Below are 22,730 nucleotides of genomic sequence, written 5' to 3'. Positions count from 1 at the left end.
CCTCTCATGTTCACTCAGCCCTGTGTACAAGAAGCGGCCTTAGAGGGAAGGCAGGGGTATTTGTGATCCTTCTGTTGTGCACATACAGTAGCATTTGTAGTAGCACCCTGAGCATACATTTGCTCTGTCTGTATTTATCAGAGGCAGTGTTGTGGGGCAGGAAATTTCCCAGGAATTTTTCCAGTGCTATGTTTTTCCATGGAAACTTTTCCATCCAACATATGCAAATATCTACAGTTCCCAGGGCTGTTGTGCTGCAAATCTATCATGTTAGATGGTCTAAATGTGGGATATGGACAAACCCCAGTGCTTGTAATTTGGTCCAGGCTTGTTCATGGTGCATTTGCCTTATTTTGCTAACGTTATTTAACTATTTAAGTTATTTATTGGAAAGTTTTCAGATTCAATTTTTCCTGGAAAAATCTGACCAGAGCAGGATTACGGAAAATCGGTCACTGCAGCCTGCGCCAGAGTTGTCATTCTTCATAGTTCAGCCACTTCCCATGGGTCTCAAGAAGCTAAATCTCTTTAGTGTGGCTGGAAGCACAGTGACCTTAGTGCACATCCCAGTACAATACATGTGCTGGTTGCTGTAGTACGCAGCCTACCTTTTGCACACTGAAGCTGGCGATGCTCATCATGAAATGTTAAAGTACTTGTAGGAAAGGTTGAGGAAAATAATTCAGGAAGTAGCAATCCTGTGAGAGCCTGCTGCAGTGCATAGTAGTTGGGGGAGGGGAGTGAATCTGGGTGTGGAAAAAGAGAATGGTCTAGAACGCATAACATGTGTCCTTCGTTCCATCTGGAGAGTGTTGAAGTTATGTATTAGTGTTTGTACATTGGGGCCTAATCCCGATCTGTCTTACAGATGTGTTAACAAACATCACATGAAGATAATGTCTGTGAAATGCTTTGAACACCAAAATGTATTATTATTATTATTATTATTATTATTATTATTCATCAATTTTGTACTATTTTTCTTTGCCTTTCTGCAGCTGGAAGGGAATGAGTAAAAGGCTCAGATGTATTACCATTTCTTTTTCAGAATCTAACTATTAAGTCCTACAAAAGGCTTTTAAGGCTAGTGCCCTGCTGGGAATTCCACTGTTTTTCCATGTCTTGTAGAGGAAGGATGTGGTTTCTGCTAACACTTCTCCAAGTAGACATTTTGGCCACTCTCATCATTAGGCTTAAGACTCGGAATGGTGACCGCCAGGGCTGCTTTTAATTATTTAAAAGAAAGCACAGCTTGGGGAAAGATGCTCCCATATTGGAAGGCTTACAGATTTGTAACACCCTGTCCTGTTTGGCTTCAGTGTCAGAACTGCACAGAGCAGCCACAATGTGAACAAATGTCTGTCATCCTGCATTTTGCCATCACGGTCTCACCGAGTGAGGGGCAAAGATTGTAGAAAAATTCCAAAAACAGCAGTAGTGTCTTTCTTATTTCTTAGAACCTCTTTTCTCTTCTGAACTTCCACCCCTGCACTTTTTCTTGGGTGGTTTTTTTTTTTTTACATGAATGTCCAGCCTGGTGAAGAATTATGGTGAACTGAGAAGCTTGCTATTTTTGCTGGTCTTAATAAGAAAACAGATTACATAATTTGTTTTTGGAACAGAGAGATTCCCCCCTGAACTACACCCACCCTTCGAGAACCTGACTGGTAATAAACACAGCATTGGATGGTTGTGTGCTCTTTGCCACGCCAGTTCTGAGCCTAAATAGATTCTTCTTTTTCATGCTTTCTTTGCCATTTCCCCCCCTTTTTTTGCTGTTTGCAATAATCTCCTGTGTTGCTCTAAAAGAGCCTTGTGAAGATTTTTTGTTACTGGCTGGCAAGGAAATACTTGAGAACTTTCACCTCCATCATCATCATCATTATTATCATCATTATTATTATTAGGTGAGAGGGTTAGACTCAAGCAGTTTCCTCTCTAATGTTTGGACTGATCAGAACCTTTTAAAAATAACAGTAATCCACATTTTTTGCTGTATCTTGCTGCTTTCCCTAATGTGAGCAAACAGAGATATCAGAATCCTTTACAGATAAGTGTTTGAAGCTACCTTAGTCTACATCAGACCATTGGTCCAACTAGTCCTAGTATTGTCTATTCTCACAGCCTTTATAATGCTGCATAGGGCACTACAAATTCATTATTGTTATTCCCAAATCATACCAACATTTGTCCAGCATGGTGTCAGCACCATCAGCCTTGCTTGTTTCAACATATGTGAAAATATAATGCCAACGGATTCTCAGTCAGATTGTTGGATCCGTCTAGCTCAGTAGTATCTACTTTAACTGTCAGTGGCTCTCCAGTTTTTCATGCAGAACACACCTGCTACCTTTAACTAGAGACACCAGGGATTGAACCGGAAACCTTCTGCATGTTAAGCATGCATTCTACCAATGAGTCACAGTCCCTCCCTGAGGACCAAACGAGAAGACTTGTTCTTATGATTTATTAAACAGTTCTGTGCTGCTGTTTAGACTACGCAGTTAAAAGTCAACAGAATGGTTGCAAGAAGTGTAGAGTGTAATATACAGTGGGTGCCATATTGGCGTCCCGCATCTGTCATTTGCTAGCCAGCTTGGCATTTGTAACAGGAGTTGCGAATAGGGGAAAGGGAATGGGGAAAGGGAACTGTGGTCTGAATTTCAGTTGACAGTTGAGGGTTCATTGAATGTGGTTTGGGCTCCTCTTGGTCCGTGGGAAAGGAGTATTTTGAGACTAGTTCCTGACATGAATCAACTCAGACATTAGTTGGAAACAGCGTTGCCTGTTTTCCTGGGAAATGGTATCGCTTTTGTTCCCTCGTCACGTGTGTGTTTCCTTGAGCCAGACATTTTGGATGCCTTAGCCCTGCTGGTGAAAATCTTGCCTAGTGCTGTTTCATTATGTACAGCTGCACTGATCTCTTTGCTTCTTACCCTGAGACTTCCAAGCAGAATCTTCATTTATAAAAAGAAAAGGGAGGGAGTGATCCATGTGCAGACACTGGACACAGTCGTGCAGAGTTTGAGGGGCCCCAGTGGATCCCCCCCCCCAATGCAGTAAGAATGGTATCCCACGTTGTGTGTGTGGAAGAAGCCTATAACAAGCCCTCTTGGCACCAGCAAGACTACAGGAAGTGACACAGAGTTCCACAAGGCTCCTTCCGGGTGCCTCACCTATTATAAGAACATAAGAGAAGCCAATGTTGGATCAGTCCAACGACCCATCTAGTCAAACACTCTGTCACACAGTGACCAAAAATACCAGGTGCCAAATTATAAATTGGGAAATTACTCCAGAGATCCCTGTGACACTGTAGGAGCCTCAGAGGCATTCTCTGTAGTGTCTGGTCAGAAATGGCTTTCAACCAGGCCATCATGGGCCATGTTGAATCACCCCCTCTCCCCTTGCCGATTCTTGGCACTGGCCCTGCAGGGATGCAAGGCGGCTGGAAGAGTTGTGAGTTGGGCTGAGCTCTGGATTAGCCAACTGGACCAGGATACTTGGCTTGGATTGAGCACTTCTGTCTTAATTTGTGGAAGAAAGAGAGAGAAGAGACTGAGAACTGGGAGTGGCAAGGAGAATGTAAGGAGTGAGCACTTTGGGAAGAGCTTAAATGTCTGCTTGCTTGTGTGTGTATGTGTGTGTTGTCCTTCAGTAGTACAACAGTAGCTTTATGCCAGAATATAAAGGGTCATTTAATTTCTGTTCCCCAGAATGCAAGTAAAGACCCCAAAGAAGCAAAAGCACCTAAGGAAGATGGTAACAAACATGTTTTGGAATTTGGGAAGCCCCCACCTTTGCCCTCTGTCCTTGGCCTTCATTCATCTCTACCTCAGAACCAGAGCTATGTGGCCGCCTCAAAATCACAGACAGGTAATAAGTTGGTGTGGACGGGTCCCAATACTGGTTTAAGTGGGGCAAAAGGGCAGTAGAAATCTGCCCCCCTCCCTTATAAACCTAGCCCCAATTTCAGTGTGATGCTGGTGGTCAAGAAGGATTAACTTGTGTCGTGTCATACACTCCCAGCATGTCATTTGAACTGGTACTCCGTAAGCCGGTCCTCCGTAATCCTGCTCTTTGTGCACTCTCTGCCCAGCTGTGGATCTCTGTCATACTAACGTTGCACAAGTATTGGCAGGGAATCCAGGTTAAACAAAATTCTAGGCATGTGCAATATCACATTGGTATATTCTTGCCCATTTAAGTCAAGGCCCAGTGGTAGCAGACATGGTGAAAAATCTCCACATATAAAATCCTGATACGGAGACTGCATTGCTATGCAGGCCTGGCCCATTCAGGGGGATATAAGTTTGCTGCCAACACACATCTCCCTTACACTCCTCCCTAATAATGTCTGGTGAAAGAATGGTGTACATTCTGCTTTTTCTTCATCCTAGTCCAGCTTGTTTGGTTGCTGCTTGCAGGGGGGTGGGAAATCCAGAATTTCTCAGCGTCATTTGACAACCAGTGTGGTGCAGAGGGTAGAGCTGGGGCTGGGGAGACCCACATTCAGATCTGTTTGCTCATCTTTGGTCAATTGCTTTCTCTTTCTCAGCCTGACCTACCTTATAGGATTGTTGGATGAAACGGAAAGGGGAAGAAGCATGTGCTTGAGTTCTTCGGAGAAAGAGTGGAGTAAAATGCATTTGAAAAATGTTAGACAATGTGTGTTTCCTTCATTAGATGTTACCTGGGATATGCCTCCCCTGTAACATCTCGTTACGTCTTTCCTTGGGAGTAACCTTATTAAACTTAGTGGGATTTACCTCTGAGTCAGCATGTGTAGGACTGGATTGTTAGGATTTTAGCTACCAGTTCAAGGCACAAGATTTTCAATCTATGAGGCAGATTCACAGTCTGCCTTCTTGCTCTTATAACAGAGATGAATATAAAATGAACAACCCTGAAACCTGCTTGGTTGTTGCAGCGTGAACATTGCCATTCTCCTCTGATGTCCTGAAACAGTTCTCCAGAGATCTGTTAGGCTCAGTTCAGATATTGCTGGCTTTCACGCTTCTCCTCTGCTTCTTATCACATGGCTTGCTAAGATGGAAAATGGAAGTATTTAGCTAACTGATTTATTGTGACGTTTGAACACGAGTCTCTTTAACAAATTGAGGTTATCTTCTTTTCCAATAAATGAGATTCTTAACTACAGTTTAATCCTGCTAAGACTTCTAGTTATATCTCTCCTTTTCCATCGCCTATTCATGAGGTCTGAATTGGGCTTAGCTGGAGTTTAGAAAAAGGCAGCGTGTTCCCAGGAAACCAAGACAGAAAAAGAACATGGTGAACTAAAGTGGAAGAATTTGCAATGAGTAAAAGTAAATAACATGACTGTTAAAACCTCGCAGCCTGTTGTAGCTGTTTCTCCTTTTGTTACTGCCTTCTGCGGCTGGGAAACAAGACTGCTTCCAAATGCAGTCTGCGTCTTCAGTTCAGAAACATTCTGAAATCAAAGAGTATTAATGGAGACTCCCCAGCTGGATTTTACCGTGTGCTGGTCTCTCAGATATCCTGCAATCTCTGTACGGCTGGCCCGTGTTCTCTGAAGGCTAGCATCAGGCACTGGGCTAGGATCTCAGGTGCATCTGGAGGGCAGGAGAGAGGCTGGCAAATCTGAGTCTAGGAAAGAGAACCACATTTGCAGAGCTGAATAGGTCTCCCTGTTGCTCAGGACCACAATTCCTGACTCTTGTCCCTTGTTAGCTGTTTTATCACTTTTCTGTCTAAAGTAGTCTGCTGAAGGAATGAGACCGCTTTGGTGGCATTGCTTTATGATTTATACCTCAACTGTTGGATGCATCTGGTTCCACTCCAGGAGTTGGTCACGCGACCCCCTGCATATTTCTGCGTAGCATGCCTTCCCCATTCCCCTGATGTTCTTCTCTCTGTCCTCCCATCCAGCTGCTTCAGTGTCTCGGAAGAAAAAACGAAGAATGGGAACTTACAGCCTGGTTCCCAAGAAAAAGACCAAAGTTTTAAAACAGCGGACTGTGATTGAGATGTTTAAGAGCATAAGCCATGCTTCTGCAGGTGGCAAGGTGAGGGCCAAAGACAGGCTTTGTAGGTGGAGGAAGGCTCTGATACCACACTGTACCCACATAGAAACTGGAAATGTCTCCACATGATGTAACAGTCATAAAAACATAAGATAAGCCAATGTTGGATCGGGCCAATGGCCCATCCAATCCAACACTCTGTCACGCAGTGGCAGAAAATACCAGGTGCCATCAGGAGGTCCACCAGTAGGGCTGAAGCATAGTTTCTGCTTTCCAAGATGTATGCCCTTTGGTACAAAATGTAATGACCCCTTTGTGGCCCTGATTTCCTCTTCCCAACTGACCTTTGTGGAGAAGGGAAAACTCTTTGGCAGATCTATGATCAGCCTTCAAACTGCAGTGCCTTTGGGTAGTTTAATCTTAGACCATTTCTTAGAGGCCCTTTCCCTTCAGTCTTACAGTTAAAGAAGAGTCCCTTTTAACATGTGTACATGTGTGTAAAATTGCAAATTGTCTAGCTTTTATTAAGTTCACACAAACACTCTTAACACACTTGTATGCTTGCCTCATTCCCTCTAAAGCTCAACCCTTATGTTATTGTAGCAACCTGGCAGCTACCAAAAACCCTGAATCCCACTGTGATTGAATGGTTCCACAGCACAGCAGTCTTGTATATAAATGGCAACTTGAGATGTGAAGGCTAGGGGAAAAAACTGGAAATTTTTGGAGAAGAATGTTTTTTCCCTCTGGTGCAAAGCTGGTGAAAAACCTGTTTTGTTTTGTTTTGTTGGAGTAAGTGAAATGCTTTTTAAGACAAAGACTTGCTTAGTGTGTACTGTAAAGGTTTTTATACAAGACATTGTACAGCATTAGACAATGATAATTGCTGTGTATACTGCAGATACATACAAAGATATTGTTCATTGTTTGAATGCAACTAGTTTTGTTCATAACTGATATTCAAGGCAACTTATGGTACATAGAATTCTATTTATGTCCTTTCGTTTTATTACTTTTTTATCCTTTTTTCCTTTTAAGGAACTCAAGGCAAAGTCCATAAGGTTCCCTTTCAGGCCCAGATCCCGACCTGCTTAATTTCAGCAGGGTGGCTGCATTCTTTACCCTCCATGCATATCTTGGGTCAAGTATAAAATTTAATATAAAACACATTAAGCAGCACCACAAAACAAAAATGAAATCAGTTTCCTTCTTCCCAGGATGCTCCTGTGTATACCATACACAGTAGGGTTATTATCTCCCTCCATTTATAAATAAAACATTTACACCATTCTGCTTTTTTGTTATAAAATATGCAAAGTGGTGCTGTATGGAAATCATGATAAAGAAGAAAATATGGGTGTTTTTGCACAACTTGATTATGGTAGGCTCTCATTGGCAACAGATCCCTGCCTCAAGAAGTGCGTGGCAAATGGTTCAGTTGTGCATTGGTGGTGTGTGTGTGTGTGTGTGTGCACATAAATGCACACATGTGTTGATGTTGTTGCCTTGTGATTTGTCTGTCCGGGCACATTCAGGATGAAAAGGGTGATGCTAGTCCTCATGTGAACGGGGAAAGCTTAGAGGTGGATTCTGAAGAGGAAGATTCGGATGAGCTAGAGGAGGAAGACGAGCGTGGGACGGAGCATCCATCTGCCTTTCCTGCAGAGGACAACCAAACTGCTAAGGATGAGGCTGCAGAGGCCAGCAAAGTCAGAAAGGTGATTGGAATTGCTACCAGGGGAAGTTTTAGTTTTGGCCCATGCAAATGAACAGTAAAAAGATAGGCAAGAGTTGATGGTGTGGAACAAAAACTTTTCCAGGACAGAGGGGACTGAGAATGTGGCTCAGAATGGCCAAAATCAGATGTTGGGAGGGGGCTGCTTTTGGTGAGGTGACTGACAGAGGATGGAGGCCCCACCTACTCGAGAGACCTCAGAGCGTACGACTTAAGCCTTGAACTGAAGCCTGCTAGGCGCCCAGGCTTTCCCCAGTGGAGGAAGGGGTCACTTACTTCATCATTGGCCTTCAGTCCAGTTGGAAGCCAGGTGCCTTCTCTTCAATCTCAGGGTATGCTTGGGATGTCTTTACCAGTTTCACATTCTCCCAGTGTTCCCTTCGCAAAGGGGGAAGGTTGTGATGAAGCCTCAGATGCTCAGCAGATCCTGTGCCGGGCATGAGGAGACACTCCACTGAGAGGACGCTTCCACCATTTCCTCTGTCCTGAGGGAGGGAGTAGGTCCTGCTTGGTTATATAGCATGAGCCCTCCTCCCCAGCCAGCGAGAGGGTCTTCATGTTTCCAATTCTCATACCAGTAGAGCCAGTGGGGCTTTTGGATACCCTTCTGGGCTCAGGGAGGGCTGAGGTCAGTTTGTCAGATGCTCACTGATGTCACTTCCCTGCTCCTGGCCCAGCCTCCAGAGCCTCCATCTCAGTGCAACATTTAACTGCTCAAAGGAAAAGCTTGTTTCCCCTCCCCCTGACAATCACCAGTGGGAGTTTTTAAATTTTATAACCCTGAAGTGGTAGTACTAGTCCTTATTGAGTCAATTCATATCCCTGTATTCATATCCATTCAAAGTGCTAGATTGTTGTGGGAAGATGGCCATTTAAGGACTACCTTTTCTGGGGCTTTAATATATAGAACCTCCAGAACCTCAGAGGCAGCATATGCCTGAGTACCAGTTGCTAAGGGGCAAACAGTGGGGAAGAGGTGTAACCTGTAAGCTCTGCTTGCCAGCTTCCCAGGGCATCTGATTGACTGCTGTTGGAAACAGGATGCTGAACATCTTTGGGGCTGCGTTTAGATGAATGTATAAATTAAAACCGTCTTATATCCCTTCCTGAATGCAGCTGGTGAAAGGGCCCTCTGCACACACTCTGGGAAGCGTTTTCAGAGGCCTGGACCCACCACAGAAAAAAAACCTGTGCCCTAGCTGTGACCATACCGACAATAGAGGCTACCCCAAGGGCCAAACTTTAATCTGTCCGGTGCAAGTAACAGATTGCTGCTTGTGAACAAAGTGAATTTGTCTGCTTTTTTGCCTCCTTTACACCTCTTTATCTTCCCTGTGGCCAGGTGAGGTGTTGTGCTGCTCAACAAACAGTGATGCCTCAATTCACAAACCATATACTGTAGATAACAAACAAGCTGCAACCCAAGTGTGAAATATTGGGTTGGGTCCAGACTAAATGTTCCACTAATGGAAGGCACTTCTGTGAGCAAAACCAAACTTTTCTGCCTCCCCCCTCCCCGTGCAGTCTCTGTTGATCTCGTCAAAATACAGCTCGTAGGGAACAGGACTGGCATGAGAGACAAATCTAGGGCTCTACAGCAGGAGAGAGGAATTGGCAGAAACTATACGTCCATTCTGTTCACAGAAAGTTTAGTCTGGGTCCAGCCCGTCAGCTTGGTGCCATTCAGCAAACCCCAGTTGACTGGGCTGTCTGCATTTTTATGTTATAGTTTATGTAGGTTTGATCAAGCAATGGCTTGTAAACTCTGGTTTATTGTAATATCTGAATGCAACCTTGGCCTGATCTAGCAAGGCTATTTTTATGTCTTTACCTGTGTTCCATTACAGGATGCATGCTCCCTATCTTTTCTAAACTGAGCCTCATGTTTCCACTTTCCAGATGTATAGAAAATGTATTTCAAGGCACATCAGAAACAGCCCTCTTAGCTTCCCTTGTAGAAAATCTGGAAGGGGACTGCAAGCATCCAGTCCTTTGTAAGGCACAGCAAGGTTTATTTGCACCTATTAACCAGCATGCAAATTGCTGGGGATTAAACATCAATTACCAACCTGTTGCTTAGACCCAAACCACCAGCGTGAGCTAGCCTTGAGGCTTGGCACTTCGTTCTAGGATTGCAAATCTTCTTCCATGGAATGGAATTTTGCCTTATGAGTCTCTCCCTGCAGTTAGACTTGCCATGTGAATTACAGAGTGGGAGAGGAAACAAATTCCCTTTGGGGTGATTCACACACTGCACAGTGGCAAAAATACACATTTAGCACCACATGGATACCACCCTGAGGGCTTTTTAAAAAGCCATGTGCTGGAATATAAATTCTACCAGTGTAAAAATAAAATAATACACTGCAGGGACCAGAAGCCAGTGCCAGTTCACAGCTATGCACACTTGCTGTGTATACACCAGTTTGGTGTAGTGGTTAAGAGTGGTGGACTCTAATCTGGAGAACCGGGTTTGATTCCTCACTCCTCCGCATGAAGCCAGCTGGGTCACCTTGGGCCAGTCACAGTTCTCTTGGAGCTCTCTCAGCCTCACCTACCTCACAGGGTGACTGTTGCGGGGAGAGGATGGGAAGGAGATTGTAAGCCACTCTTGAGACTCCGAATGCAAGGCAGGGTATAAATCCAACTCTTTTTCTTAGATTTTCATATACAACATTAACAACAAATTGTGGGAAGAGATCTTAATCCATTGTCCTACTCAAAAGCAAGATAATCAATATTGTTCTTAGCAGCAGCACTTCACATGTTAGTTTCTGGGAATGATTGTCGTTTGGGGGTTCAATTCCTTGACAGCCCCTGCCAGGAAGGATGCTGTGCTTAGGTTTACATGTTTCCTATGTGGAAGATCCCAGGTTCAGTCTTCAGTTAAATAAACCTTAGTAGCAAAGTTAGGAATGCTCCCACCCCCCCCATTCACTGAAAACCTGGAGAGTCGCCTTGCCACCAGTCAGCATAGACAGTTGTGGTCTAGATGGCCAAGTGGTCTAACTTCCTTAGAAGCCACTGATCACTTTTCCAAGTGCTCAAAGCGCTTCGCTTATATGAGCTTAGTAAACTTTTTAAGGGGAGAAAATGCAAAAAAGAATACAAAATTATCACTCATTACCAAGTTACAAAAACAAAGGAGAAACAAATCTGTTATCATTCCTTGACATTATAAACAAAGCCCATCTTTCTGATTTATAGTTCTATTTTGACGTTTCAGTTTAGACAGGAGAGCAATTTTCCATATTCTCATAACCCACTCATTAATATTGGGGGGGGGGCAATATTGAGGATTTCCGATGGAACATTACACATCTTGCAGCGGCTACCAAGCTCATTATGAGCTCACTATCTGAGCCAGGTACCCAACCTTCAATAATAAAACAACAAGGTTTGACTGGAGGGGATGGCAGCCCAGGTGGCAAATCATAGCTTGTTCGTTCTAAAGTGTTCAAAAAGATCTTTTGCCCAGAAGTTTGTGTTTTGGAGCAGCTCCAGTGACCATGTAACAAATTTGCCTGACTCAAATGACATCTCCAGCATAAGTAAACCTCATTCCTTCAAGTTAGGCCAGTGTTGTTGTTCCTGCTTTGCTGGGGGAGGGGGGGGAGGGTTGAGGCTACAGCAGATAGTATGCAACCAAGTGGTTAATTCATTGGTGAGTGTGAGGGTTCCCCCCCCATAACTCTTAACGAGCTCTGAAGCTTCTTGTTGCAAAAGGGCCTGATGCATGATGGGAGGGGTGAGGGGAATTTGGTGGAATGCATATTTGTGCACGCCCACATTTTCGGCTTACATAGGGTTTCTTTTGGGTATTGCAGATGGTCGACGGGGAATCTGAGGAGGACCCAGACTCTGGAGAGTCAGGAGAAGATGAGGAAGACGGCGATGAGTCTGACTTGGTGAGTTGTTTCTTTGGATCTTTTTTATCTGTCTTCCCTATCTGCACACACTACAAGCAGGACAGTGAGAACCACCACACCTCCAGCCCTGTCTTGATTAAACCACAGGCAAGACTGATTTGTTTTGCTGGGTTGTTTTTCTTTTATATATTATCGCTCGTTTGTATAACTGTTTCTGACACACTGCCTTGAGTCTCTCATCTTAGTTTTTAATTCCAGTAATTTTATTGCAGTTGCAAAGTTGTGCCTTGGCCTTTGGCCTTGTCATTCCTCCAGCATTCATCCCTTCTTCTTCTTCTTCTTTTTTTTTGTGCTGATTTTTTGAGTTTCAGAGCCCACATCCATAGATGGGTTTTGGATGCGGGAGGCCCAGGTTGAAATCTGTTCTCTGCCATGAAGCTCATTAGCTTGCTTTGCGAGTTGCAATATGGGAATAATTGATAGGGAGGTGCGTAAGTAGATTTATTACGAAAAATGGCATGCGAGTTCATACATATCATTTTAACAAGAGACTCCTAACACAATTTTAATAAGTGCTGTCCAGTCCAGTCCTATTCAGGTCAACTTGGAAGTTAGTCTCTTCCAACGTAATGAGAATTACATCTAAGTATGTGTGTATAGGATTTGTAGCCTTCAAGTCAACTTTTTCCTTGAGAAAGAGGATGCCAGATGGGTAGATGCATAGAAAAATAAAGCAAGAATCCTATGGTACCTTAAAGACTATCAAAATTAATTCCCACATAAGTTTTCAAGACTCAGGGCTCACTTCAGACTAACTTCATGCACTGACTCCTGAAAGGTTATGCTGGAATACATCCTACTAGTCTTTAAGGTGCCACTGAACTCCTCTTCAAAATACGTTGGGTTTTCTATTTTTTTTAAAAAATCACTGCTTCTGCTTGTTATTTCTAGTCTTGGCCACCATCTAGAAACAGAAGTTATTTTTGCTGTAAAATTTTAAAATACCCTTCCCCTTATAATCAGTCTTTGGTTTGTACATAAGCCTGACCTATAATTTTGCCCTGTCCTTGAACTAGCATTCTGATACCAAGGTTGAAAACACACAATTAACCTTCTAGATTGTAGACAGCTAAGCTGTTTTGTTTAAACAGCAGGAGGTTCTTGAAGTGACCCACCAGTTTTTATTTGTTGGTCCCAGCAGAGTAAAGGGGTGGTGGTGGTCAGAATTTAATCTGTTATTAAAACTTTAATTGCTCTGACTTCATAGCCTTTCTTGTTACTGATTTAAACTTCTGTACAGTATGCTGTCTCAGCAATATCTACTTCACTATACAATGATCAAGTAATAGAGAAAGACGTTTTGAATTCTTGGGTACAGGGTGGGAAACAGATGTAAATGAATGAATAAATAGTAAACGGGACATCGTTCCTCTTCTGCCCGAGCAGGAAGGAGGGAAAACGGAGCTGACGGTCACCGAGACTGGCTGTAAACCGAGGAGCCCTACTGCACTTAAGGGTGCAATTCAGGCAAGGTTTGACTGGAGGGGATGGCAGCCCAGGTGGCTCTGCTCAAGGCTGAGGGCGTGTGGCTTGTCTTTCTGCCAGTGGCCTTTGCAACTTTTCCTCTTATCTGTCCTAAGTGTTTCTACCTTGGCTGAAATGATGGATGGCCACAGAGGAGAGACTGTGACTTCAGGGAGGGGATGAGATGGGGGGGAAGGGTCTTTGCTCAGATACTGACCAAGTATCTCCCATCATCTTCTCCTCCATGGGTTCACTCAGCACACTTTTCCTCCCCATCCAGTGGATGCCCAAAATGGAATCTCTGATGATCTTGTGTTTTGTCGAGGCAGTCTGACTCAGTGCCTTGACCGGCAGTGGCTCTTCAGGGTCTTGAAGGCAATGGGAAGCCTTCCTCAGCACTTGGCTACCTAAGATCCTTTTCAAATGGAGATGGCAGAGGCTGAACTTGGGACCATCTGCATGCTGCAAAAGGTGTGCTCTGTGGTCTCCAGGCAGGCAGCTCAAGCAGGTGGTTTATCAGGGCCTTGGCAGGCCACCGTACATGCTTTGCACTGGGGGTCGAAAGCTGTGCACGTGTGCCCTAAAGCATGTCCGGCTTTTCCTTCTGGTTGTTGATTGCCAATTAGGTATCACGGGTTGGCTGAAACAGTCTCTTTTTATTAAGCCAACCTTCAAAGTAAGGCTTAAAAGTAAACTTCATGGCTGAGCGGGGATTTTGAACCTGCATGGCCCACGCAGAGACCAGCCGTCAGTCTCCTAAAACCATTACGTTGGAGCAGTTCTAAAAGGTAGACATTTTTGTCCTGGGGTGTTTGGGTTTGTTTTGTTTTTCTTATCAAGCCTGAAAGTTTAAAAAGAATTCTGCCATTTTTGAAAGCATTTTGAAGGATGTTGAAGGGTTTGGGGTGAGTACAACACGGAGTAGAGCATCTTAAATGCCATTGATTTGAATGGAACTGAACTGCCTGCAGATGGGATCCCACCCTTCTCATTCCCAGATATTAAGAACATAAGAGAAGCCAACGTTGGATCAGGCCAATGGCCCATCCAGTCCAACACTCTGTCGCACAGTAGCCAAAAATACCAGGTGATATCAGGAGGTCCAGCAGTGGGGCCAGGACCCTAGGAGCCCTCACACTATTGACCCCCCCCCCAAGCACCAAAAATACAGAGCATCTCTTGCCCCGGAGTCCCTATTAGCTGACCATATTTTTTTTTTAGTTTTATCCCTAGCAATAACTTATTGGTTGTAATTATCTGTGTAGCTTAAGATATGTGATCGTGCCATTTTAGTCTGAATAGAACTGATTGAATTTGTTAATAAAGAAAAAGGGATGAAGACTTTTGGGTGAGCCCGTATCTCTCTGCTTGTGGGCAGAAGAAACTTTGCATCCTGAGCATCCTTGGTAGCTTGAGAGAGCGAATTTTCTGTTAGGGCAAAATGAGTTGGTCCATCAGGGGTTTGAAGCCCTGCTGTGCTGATGGTGTGACCACCACCATAGTCCTTCTGTTGAGGACAAAAACAAAAAACTCATTGTAGCTCTGGGTTTTTGTATCTTCATATCTGCTGTGAATGCTGACAAAGAACAGAACGTAGTATCAGGGCCAGAAATGTTAAGCTTGAGAATCTTTGATTTTTGAAAAAAGCAAGTTTCTAGTCCTCATGGAATCGGATCCATACTTAAATATGTCTGGCCTCTGCTTGCTGGAATCTTAGAAAGTAGGGGTGATGCCGAATAAGATTTCCAGTGGCTGGGGCTTCAGCAGCCCATTAATTTATTTATTTGAGATGTTTCTGTCCACACTCTTACTGCAGTTGCTCCTCAGGCAGCTCAGTCAATAAAACTAGAGGGAGAGGGAATGAACCATCAGAACAGCCAACAGTATTTATTTATGTGAAACATCCATGTGCTGTTCTTCCTAGTGTTTTTTTTAATGCCTAAGGCATTAAACCAGCGATACAGTCTGCTGAAGCCTGATTTCACCAGGCCAATCGACAGTAAAACCCAGCACAGGGGCAGGGGGAGGAGCCCATAAAATAGATTGGCCATGGCAGGCGTAAAAGGGGGAAGGAACTCACCCTAAAGATCCTAAAAATCTGTTCAGATCCACACACAAAGAGAGGCCCGGGAGAATAAAAATATTTTTGACTGATACTGGAAGGTCAAAAAACTGCTCTGGGCAGCTTGCAGCAGAGAAGGGCCTTCCCTAGTCAAGGCACCACCACTGAGGAAGCTCCACCTCTGAGGCTCAGTCCCCCCTCCCCCCCCCCCCCCACCCCAGTGGCTCGGTGCCCTCCCTCATGTGTGACAGACTAGAATGATTGTGGGAGAAGCTCAGTGCCAGGTGGGGTCAAACTGTTTCACTTCCAGCTAGCAGCTGCCTGTACAGCTGGTGACGAGAAGCGAAATATTTGTGCACTAAGGTCCCAGCACTAAATTGTAAAAATCGTATAACGTAAGATGCAAAGTAAGGTAAAATTGTGCTGAACTGCTCATTTCACACACTTTGTGCAGAACCGGGCCTTTCTTGACTCAGACCATGCATCGGCTGGGTGCAGAATTTTTATTCTTATTTCTCTCCCCCGCTACCATTGCCACTTTTTTGCTACTGGGGGGGGGGGGGGATGCTGTTGATATGATGTGAAGGGTTGTTTTTTTCTTTCTTTCCAAGCTACAGACCTCCTTGATGTTAAAGCCTCGGACTGCAATGTAGGTTTTGTGGTGTTTTGTAGAACTGCTGTTTTACAAAATGCAGGGCGTTGCCACTAACTGTGGCCATCCCGGGTAAGGGCCATGGCTGCTCCTGCCTTGGCATTAATGAGGATCAGGTCACTGTTTCCTGAAGCGGATGGGTCCTCTGGTTTTACAGAGCTCAGAGTCCAGTCTCAAGAAGAAACTGATGAAGAGGAAAGGGAAGACAGACAGCCCATGGGTGAAACCCACCCGGAAGAGGAGGCGGAGGAGTAAAAAGAAACAAAGCAGCATTTTAGGTAATCAGCTTAGTCTTTTCTTTGGTTCAGTAGAGACCCCAAGGTCTCTGCTGCCTTCTGAGAAAGATCAGATAGCTCCCAGGTTTCCAGCCCGCAGAAGTGAGGGTAAAGCCTGGCCTGGCCACACTCAATCCCTTCTTCATTGTGGTTGACTGATAAAATGAGCTGCTAAGCCAGGGTTAGCAGTGCCCTGAACAAACTGGCTTGACCTCCTGAGAGCTGAGCAGGATTGCTCATCTCTCAGTTCAGCAGATTGAGTTGTGCAGTCTCTATGGGTCAGAGAGCAAGACTGCCTTTAGAGGCGACAGATCTCAGTGTAAATTGTAGTAAAAATACTGATCTCTTCCTTGTCCTTACGATGCCTACCTTGACCTTTCTTTGGAGTGGCTCCAGAGCTCAATAAATGCATTTTGGCCCATGGGTGGGGCCCACTGTGGCTGTGACTGGTTTTACTTGAAGTCATTCAGAACATTCCTTCTCTCTGATTGGATGAGGATGGCTTAATTTTAGAGAAGGGAGTGGCTGAGGGGGATTGCAGGGTGAATACCAGCCCTAGGCTTAGGCAGGCCACCTTGCTGGCATAGCAATGCAGATTCAGGAAGGGGGAACAAGAGTGGAGCCATGGAGGGGAGGCAAGGACTAGTTGCTGTTAGAGGTTCCCCACTTTTCTTCAACAGCTCCTGCCTTGCTCCTTGAGAGTCTGCTGTTAATGCTTGCTTGTGTTCCCCTTTGGATGAATCCAGATGTCTTCTTGCCCCCCTTCATCTCATCCTGCATCATTGGTCTTTTTTAGCATTGCTCGGATCCAGAGCTGTTTTGTGTCTGAGTAGGCTAAACCCAAAGCTAGCCAGGTCTCCTTTCCTTCCTCTCGCCATGTATGCTTCTGCTGTTACTGCAGTTCAGCAGCAGACAGATGTGTCTGAAAAAGGAAGACTTCTTTTGCTTATGTTCCTGGTCTCTTAGCACCTTTTTTTCCCCCTTTTCTTAAACTGTAAGAGAGGAAATCTGCCTGGATCGGGCAGAGAAGGAAGTAGGGAAAGATCAATTGGCCCAGCTGTTGCATTTTAATTATTCTATCTGCATCTGTATTTGCAGATCCTTCAGCGTGTAGCCAGCAATACTGTCTGTTAGAGATGAATGTGGCCTTTAGAGAGACATAACATGCATAGTTCTTTTTCTTGCTATATAAATATGTCTATATCTTAACCCAGGTTCCGAAATGTATAAGCCGCCTTTGGGGAGTGGAGAAGGAGCTGGACAGGAGAATAACATGGAATACATGGAGGTGTCTCTGGATTCCTTGGATCTCCGAGTAAAGGGAATTCTATCTTCGCAATCAGAAGGTGAGTGTCAGCTTTCTAAATATGGCCATGTACCATGTTGGTTCTTTGTTTCCTTAGCTTCATTTCTCTGTATTAAGATGATGCCCCCTGGTGGCTGCTAATAGGAGGAGAGGCCAGCATCACTAAATAAACCACAAATGGATCAAATAGCAACAAACAGAAAGGGAGGGCTAATGGCTCATTTGGCCCAGTAACACATGCAGTTGGGTGGATGGGAGTGGGGGAGTGATGCAAGGAATGTAACTTTCCTTATATTATCCCAGTGGGAATATCCTGGTGAGTACTGTGGCTTGGAGCATTTCTGAGTACAAGACAACTGGGCTGAATGCATCTCCCTCCAGTTGTTTCTGTCGTCTTCTTCTTTCTTTAACCCTTGTCAACAGAGGTTCCCCACCTTCTAGTCCGTCCCCTAAAGGTATTGTGTGCCTATTCCTGGGCCTGAGGCACGTGATCTAATTCCACAGGAGGAGACGGTAGCAGCAAAGTGTACGTGTGCCGTTGATAGGAAGACTGTTCTGTAGAGCAGATGGGGATTTCTGACGGCTTTGCTTGGTAGAAGCGCCTCCTGCTTCGAATATGATCGGTCCCGTCGCTAAAGGCTGTGTGCTATCCAGCCGCTAATCCTAAAGTGGGCTGGAAACCTTTCCACACTGCTTGGCCCTGGCCTCAGGCTAAGTCCTCGAGGACTGATGCACATGAGTTGCACATGGCCCTTCACCTTGAGAGTTCCCCACCTTCCCCTTTTTGGTGTTGGCTCTCTCCAGTAATCCGTTCAGCCAGGCTGCAGTAGGCTGAGCAAACTCTTTGTTTAATGATGCATGGTCCCCGGCTGCTTTAGTACTGATTGAAAGTGATTCACAGGACCTCCTCTCGCTCCTCCCAATCCTGCCCCCCTCCACGGCTTTCACCTCTGGAGGGAAGCCCACTGAGACAAAGAGCATTGATTTCCAGAAATACTTTGGCACTGACATCGCCACCAGTACATTGATTTCAAGGGGCAGCTGCTGGGAATCTGCTCCAGGAAACGATAGATCAGCTTAACCCTTTTCACGCGGGTTCGGGATATAATTCCAAGTGCAACCACAAGAGTTCATAGGCAGCACAGTTCCTGCACTTGGTTTTTTAAAAAATAAATGAAGTAATTAAAAAAAAAGACAGGACTGCTTCCTTGTGGATGCCTGCAAAGACGACTGAGACCCGTGTGAGCCTGGAAGCGGAGACTGTGTGGGGAGGCACAGTTGGAACCCAGTAAAACTTTGAACAAGTAGCGATTGAACAGAATGTAGAGCTTGTCAGGAGCCAGTGTAGCGTAGTGGCAAAGCATGAGCCCTAGTCTGAGAGGTTGCTGGTTTAAATCTCACCCCAGCTGTGGATTCACCACGTTGCTTTGAGCAAACCACTCTCACCCTGCCCTGTATTTGCAATATGTGGGTCACACTGGCCTACCTCACAAGGTTGTAGAAATTACTGAGACAATATATGTGAAGCGCTTTGAAGCCTGAAAATGCTTTACAAAGTCTCCTTATCTCCTGATCTGCTTGTGCTCTTTTATTTTCCATTTTATTGGGATTTTGAGTTGTATGGTTAGAGCTGGATTTCCTGTGGATGCTCCTTCCTTTTCCAATCTTAACACATCTTTAAAATTCTTCTACTTGATCCTTATATCCTCTCCCTCCTATACAGCTGGGGACGGGGCCTGCCTCTGTCAATGCAAAACAGCAGATCAGACATTTCCCAAAGCACTCTGCATGCTCTTTTTGGATGGTGCCGTCAGGCCTTATAACACAGCAGCGCAAATAAGTCTGCGAAAGCCCACCCACATTTGCTGATAATACGTTAGTCATTTGTGTGCAACAGAGAAACCTGCTTTATAAAGTTTCCCTGCCTGAGCTACCGAGATGTGGCTCATCATTGCCACAGGCAAGGGACTATTTACAAGCCAGCTTTAAACAGACCGTTCTGTGGCTCCCATCTGCATTCACCTTGTTAGGGATTATAATGGTGCTTTGCGCTGACTGGCTTGCTTGCTCTTCTGTGTGTGTGCCCGCAGGTCTTTCGAATGGCCCTGAAGCAATGGAAGCAGACAGTCTTCAGGAAGTGCCTCTCTGTAGCTGCCGAATGGAAACCCCAAAAAGCCGAGAGATCACCACGCTAGCCAACAACCAGTGCATGGCGACAGAGAGCGTGGACAAGGAGGTAGTTGACCTCTTGCTGTGGCTTGCTGCAAGTGGGAGTCGGCGCCCTGTGGTCATGTGCCTTCTCTGCTTTGGGAGAAAACATTGAGAAGGCGGGCTGGCGTGCCGCAGGCCCCAATGCCCAACATGGGGCTATGGCAGCTGGAAGTAATTGGTGGAGCCAGAGGACGACGGCGCTTCACTCTTAATATTACAGTCCTTGAGCCCTGCCTGGTTCTCAGCAGAGGGGCACTGAAGTCAATTGGATGCACCATTTGGATTGTCTGCCACTTACATGGCAAGGGACGGGTCTGATCAGCTGCTTCTGCCTTTGCTCCTTTCTGTTTTATAATAGCTGTGGAACTTGGGAGTGTCTCAGAGCTGAACTAGACATTGCATTTGCTGTGTGGCCACCGTGGGAACTGGCAGTCAGAGAGTAGCTGCGTGTTCCCCGTGGGAACTCACTTCTTCAGCAGCGCAGGGGCCTGATTTGGATGGGGGGGCTGGAGTGCATTGGGGGAGGAAGAGCTTCAGCCTTCCTCCCCCACACTGTTTTCCCAACCTAGGGAAGGCCGAAGCCCCTTGTCCCCCGTGCTGCAGTCCCGTTTGAATCAGGGCACTGTCAGGCCATGAGTTCCCATGGGGGATCTTGCAGCTGCTGTCTCACTGCAAGTGGCTGTGTGAGTGAAACACAGCATCTACTTTGGCTCTCAGGTGTAGCCAGGGGGTAATTCCCTAGCTTGAGTTTTGACACACAGAGCTGGACTGCAAAGAATGGAGGCTCCAGGCGCGGGGTGTGTGTGTGTGCCAGTTTTATTCCAGTAGCGGAGGGTAGAAGACAGTGAGCCTTTCCAGAAAACAGAACCCAGGACAACCGAAGAAGAGAGCCGCAGGGCTGGAGGATCAGGCCAGGACTGGGGAGACCAGGCTTCATGAAAGTCACCAGATGGTTTTGAGCCAACCGCTCCCTCTCTTGGCCTAACCCACCTGTTATGCTGAGCTCCTTAGAAGAAGGACGGGACAGGGAGAATGTGATGGGCAGGAGAGGTGAACAGTGAAGAGAGACTGGGCACTGAGGTGGGAACAGAAAGAAGCTCACAGAGCTGGCTTCAGACTGATGAGCTGGTGACAAGGGAGACCCCCCCCCCCAACACGGAGCAGCAAAAACGCTCACCGTGACGGTCCCCGAAACCGCCTGTCTGCCCAAATAGAATGCTGCCGCCGTGTCCTTTTTTTGAAAATAAACGCAGTTGTGCGTGCCCAAGTGGACAAATAGATCGCAACAAATTGGATGGGTAGCATGCAGGCAAGGTGGTCGGGCATGTGGACATACCCGTTCCTTCTGCTAAAGACGTTATTCCCCAAGGATGAATGTAAATTTATTCATTCATTTATTAGACTCAGCCTTTCCTCTTCAAGACCCCAGTTGAATAAACAGGAGTCGTCCCTGTGCTGCACGTGGACCCCCAGCCCCTCCAGCCCCTCCCGTGCTTGTTCTTCCCAGAGACACCCCTGCTGAATTCCCTCCATCAGATCACCGCCACAGGCTGCTCTGAAGCCCAGGAACTCTCTGTTGCGGCTGCAGATTCCGCCAGCCAGCTGCCGCCACCACCCCTGTAGTTTTTCAATTAGCCGCTGCTGGGATAGCCAAGCTCTAATGACTGCCTGTGGTCAGGAGATAACTGGCGGATTCTTTTCTTGCGGGGGGGTTGGATGGTGCCCCCCCCCCTCGTTGATAAACAGGGTCAAAAAGTCAGGCTGGGGGCTTTTTGGTTCTCCAGATCAGCGGCTTGCGCATTTTGGAAAGAAAGAGCTCCAGTTAAAAAACCCCACGGGTGATGTCCAGATTCTGATAAGCAGGCAAAAAAACCCCCACAAAAACCCAACCCCAAAATTTTTTGGAGAATGCCGAATTGGGGCTTTTTTTTTTTGGTCTGAAATGTTTTGTTGCTTATCATCTGATTTTTAAGGGAGAATCTATTGGAGAGTGCCTTGTTTGAGCAAAGTTGAGGCAGGGAGGAGAAAACTCTTTTTTTTTTTTTGGAAACCCAGATGCAAGCACTGTCCTGCACTGTTGCTGATACGCTAATGATTTGGGTTTGAATTAGTATAGAGGAGCGATCCCAAGGATGATTAATTTATCCCCCGATGATTACACCATCAAGTGGTGAGTTGCCTGGGCGAATGGTCTGGAACACCAAAGAGAAGACTGCTACCTCGCCTCCAGTGCCGTCGTCTTTTTCAGTAGGGCCAGTTTACCCAGCAGCAGAGCAGGGCCAGTCTACCGCAGGTATAAAGAGATGTAGGAATGTACGTGGATTAATCTCTGATTTTCTTTGGCTTGGCAAAGCAGATGTTCTTGGTGGGCCTTCAGGGATTGGATTGTAAAGAAAGCCAAAGGGTGTCTGAAAGCTAGATCAGTGAGGCCAGCAATTTCTCTCAAGCCAGATTTCATGTTGCTGTCAGACAGCTAGCAGATCAAAACGACTTTGGGCCTTTATTTGGGAAAACACTTTGCAGCCCAGGTCTGTTTAGCAATTCTCACTGAGTATAAGCACCAATTTCCTTCTTTGTCCAAACTGACTGTGTTTCATCCAGGGATTTTGCCTGTTAATGAGCCCAAGTGTGGTGCGTAAGGCCACCCTTCCTTCAAGTCACTGAGCAAGAGTGCAGGATGCAACTCCCACTGTTTCCACATGTGACTGTGAGGTGTGTTTGGGCTTTTGGTTGAGACATGAGCTTAAGAAGGAAACGATGCATTCCTTTGTTGTTGAGTGTAGATGAGGCTGCTTGGCGTGCATATAAATTGTTGCAAAGAGGCCGCAGTTCATCCAATGCAGTGCCTGAAATGTCTCTCAAATGTGCATAGTGTGGCAGAGAAGAGGGCTTTCTATTTATCTGATAGGCTTTTCAAGCTTGGCTTTTCCCTCTTCACCCCCCTTCCAGCTGAGCCGATGCACAAATCACGTGCTGAAATACGAGCTGATGCGCCCGTCTAACAAAGTCCAGCTCTTAGTGCTGTGTGAGGACCACAGAGGGAGAATGGTGAAACACCAGTGCTGCCCGGGATGTGGCTTCTTCTGCGCAG

The 22,730-nt window shown here is 45.8% G+C and overlaps 1 protein-coding gene across 1 annotated transcript in view; it reads left to right on the top strand.

Moving 5' to 3' along the window:
* EHMT1 (euchromatic histone-lysine N-methyltransferase 1) overlaps positions 1–22,730 on the top strand; it is a 162,924-nt gene that overhangs the window by 102,658 nt on the left and 37,536 nt on the right. The window contains exons 4-12 of the mRNA XM_015421172.1: positions 3,717–3,876; positions 5,911–6,047; positions 7,541–7,723; positions 11,568–11,648; positions 13,056–13,136; positions 16,005–16,125; positions 17,337–17,468; positions 19,519–19,664; positions 22,589–22,730. Coding sequence (XP_015276658.1) covers positions 3,717–3,876; positions 5,911–6,047; positions 7,541–7,723; positions 11,568–11,648; positions 13,056–13,136; positions 16,005–16,125; positions 17,337–17,468; positions 19,519–19,664; positions 22,589–22,730 — 1,183 coding nt within the window. The remainder of the gene's footprint in view (positions 1–3,716; positions 3,877–5,910; positions 6,048–7,540; positions 7,724–11,567; positions 11,649–13,055; positions 13,137–16,004; positions 16,126–17,336; positions 17,469–19,518; positions 19,665–22,588) is intronic.

This window comes from Gekko japonicus, unplaced genomic scaffold (genome assembly GCF_001447785.1).
Source record: "Gekko japonicus isolate JY-2015 unplaced genomic scaffold, Gekko_japonicus_V1.1 scaffold40, whole genome shotgun sequence".
Classification (NCBI taxonomy): Eukaryota; Metazoa; Chordata; class Lepidosauria; order Squamata; family Gekkonidae; genus Gekko; species Gekko japonicus.
Note: the sequence above shows the minus strand (reverse complement) of the source record. Positions and strands in the feature narration are given on the sequence as shown.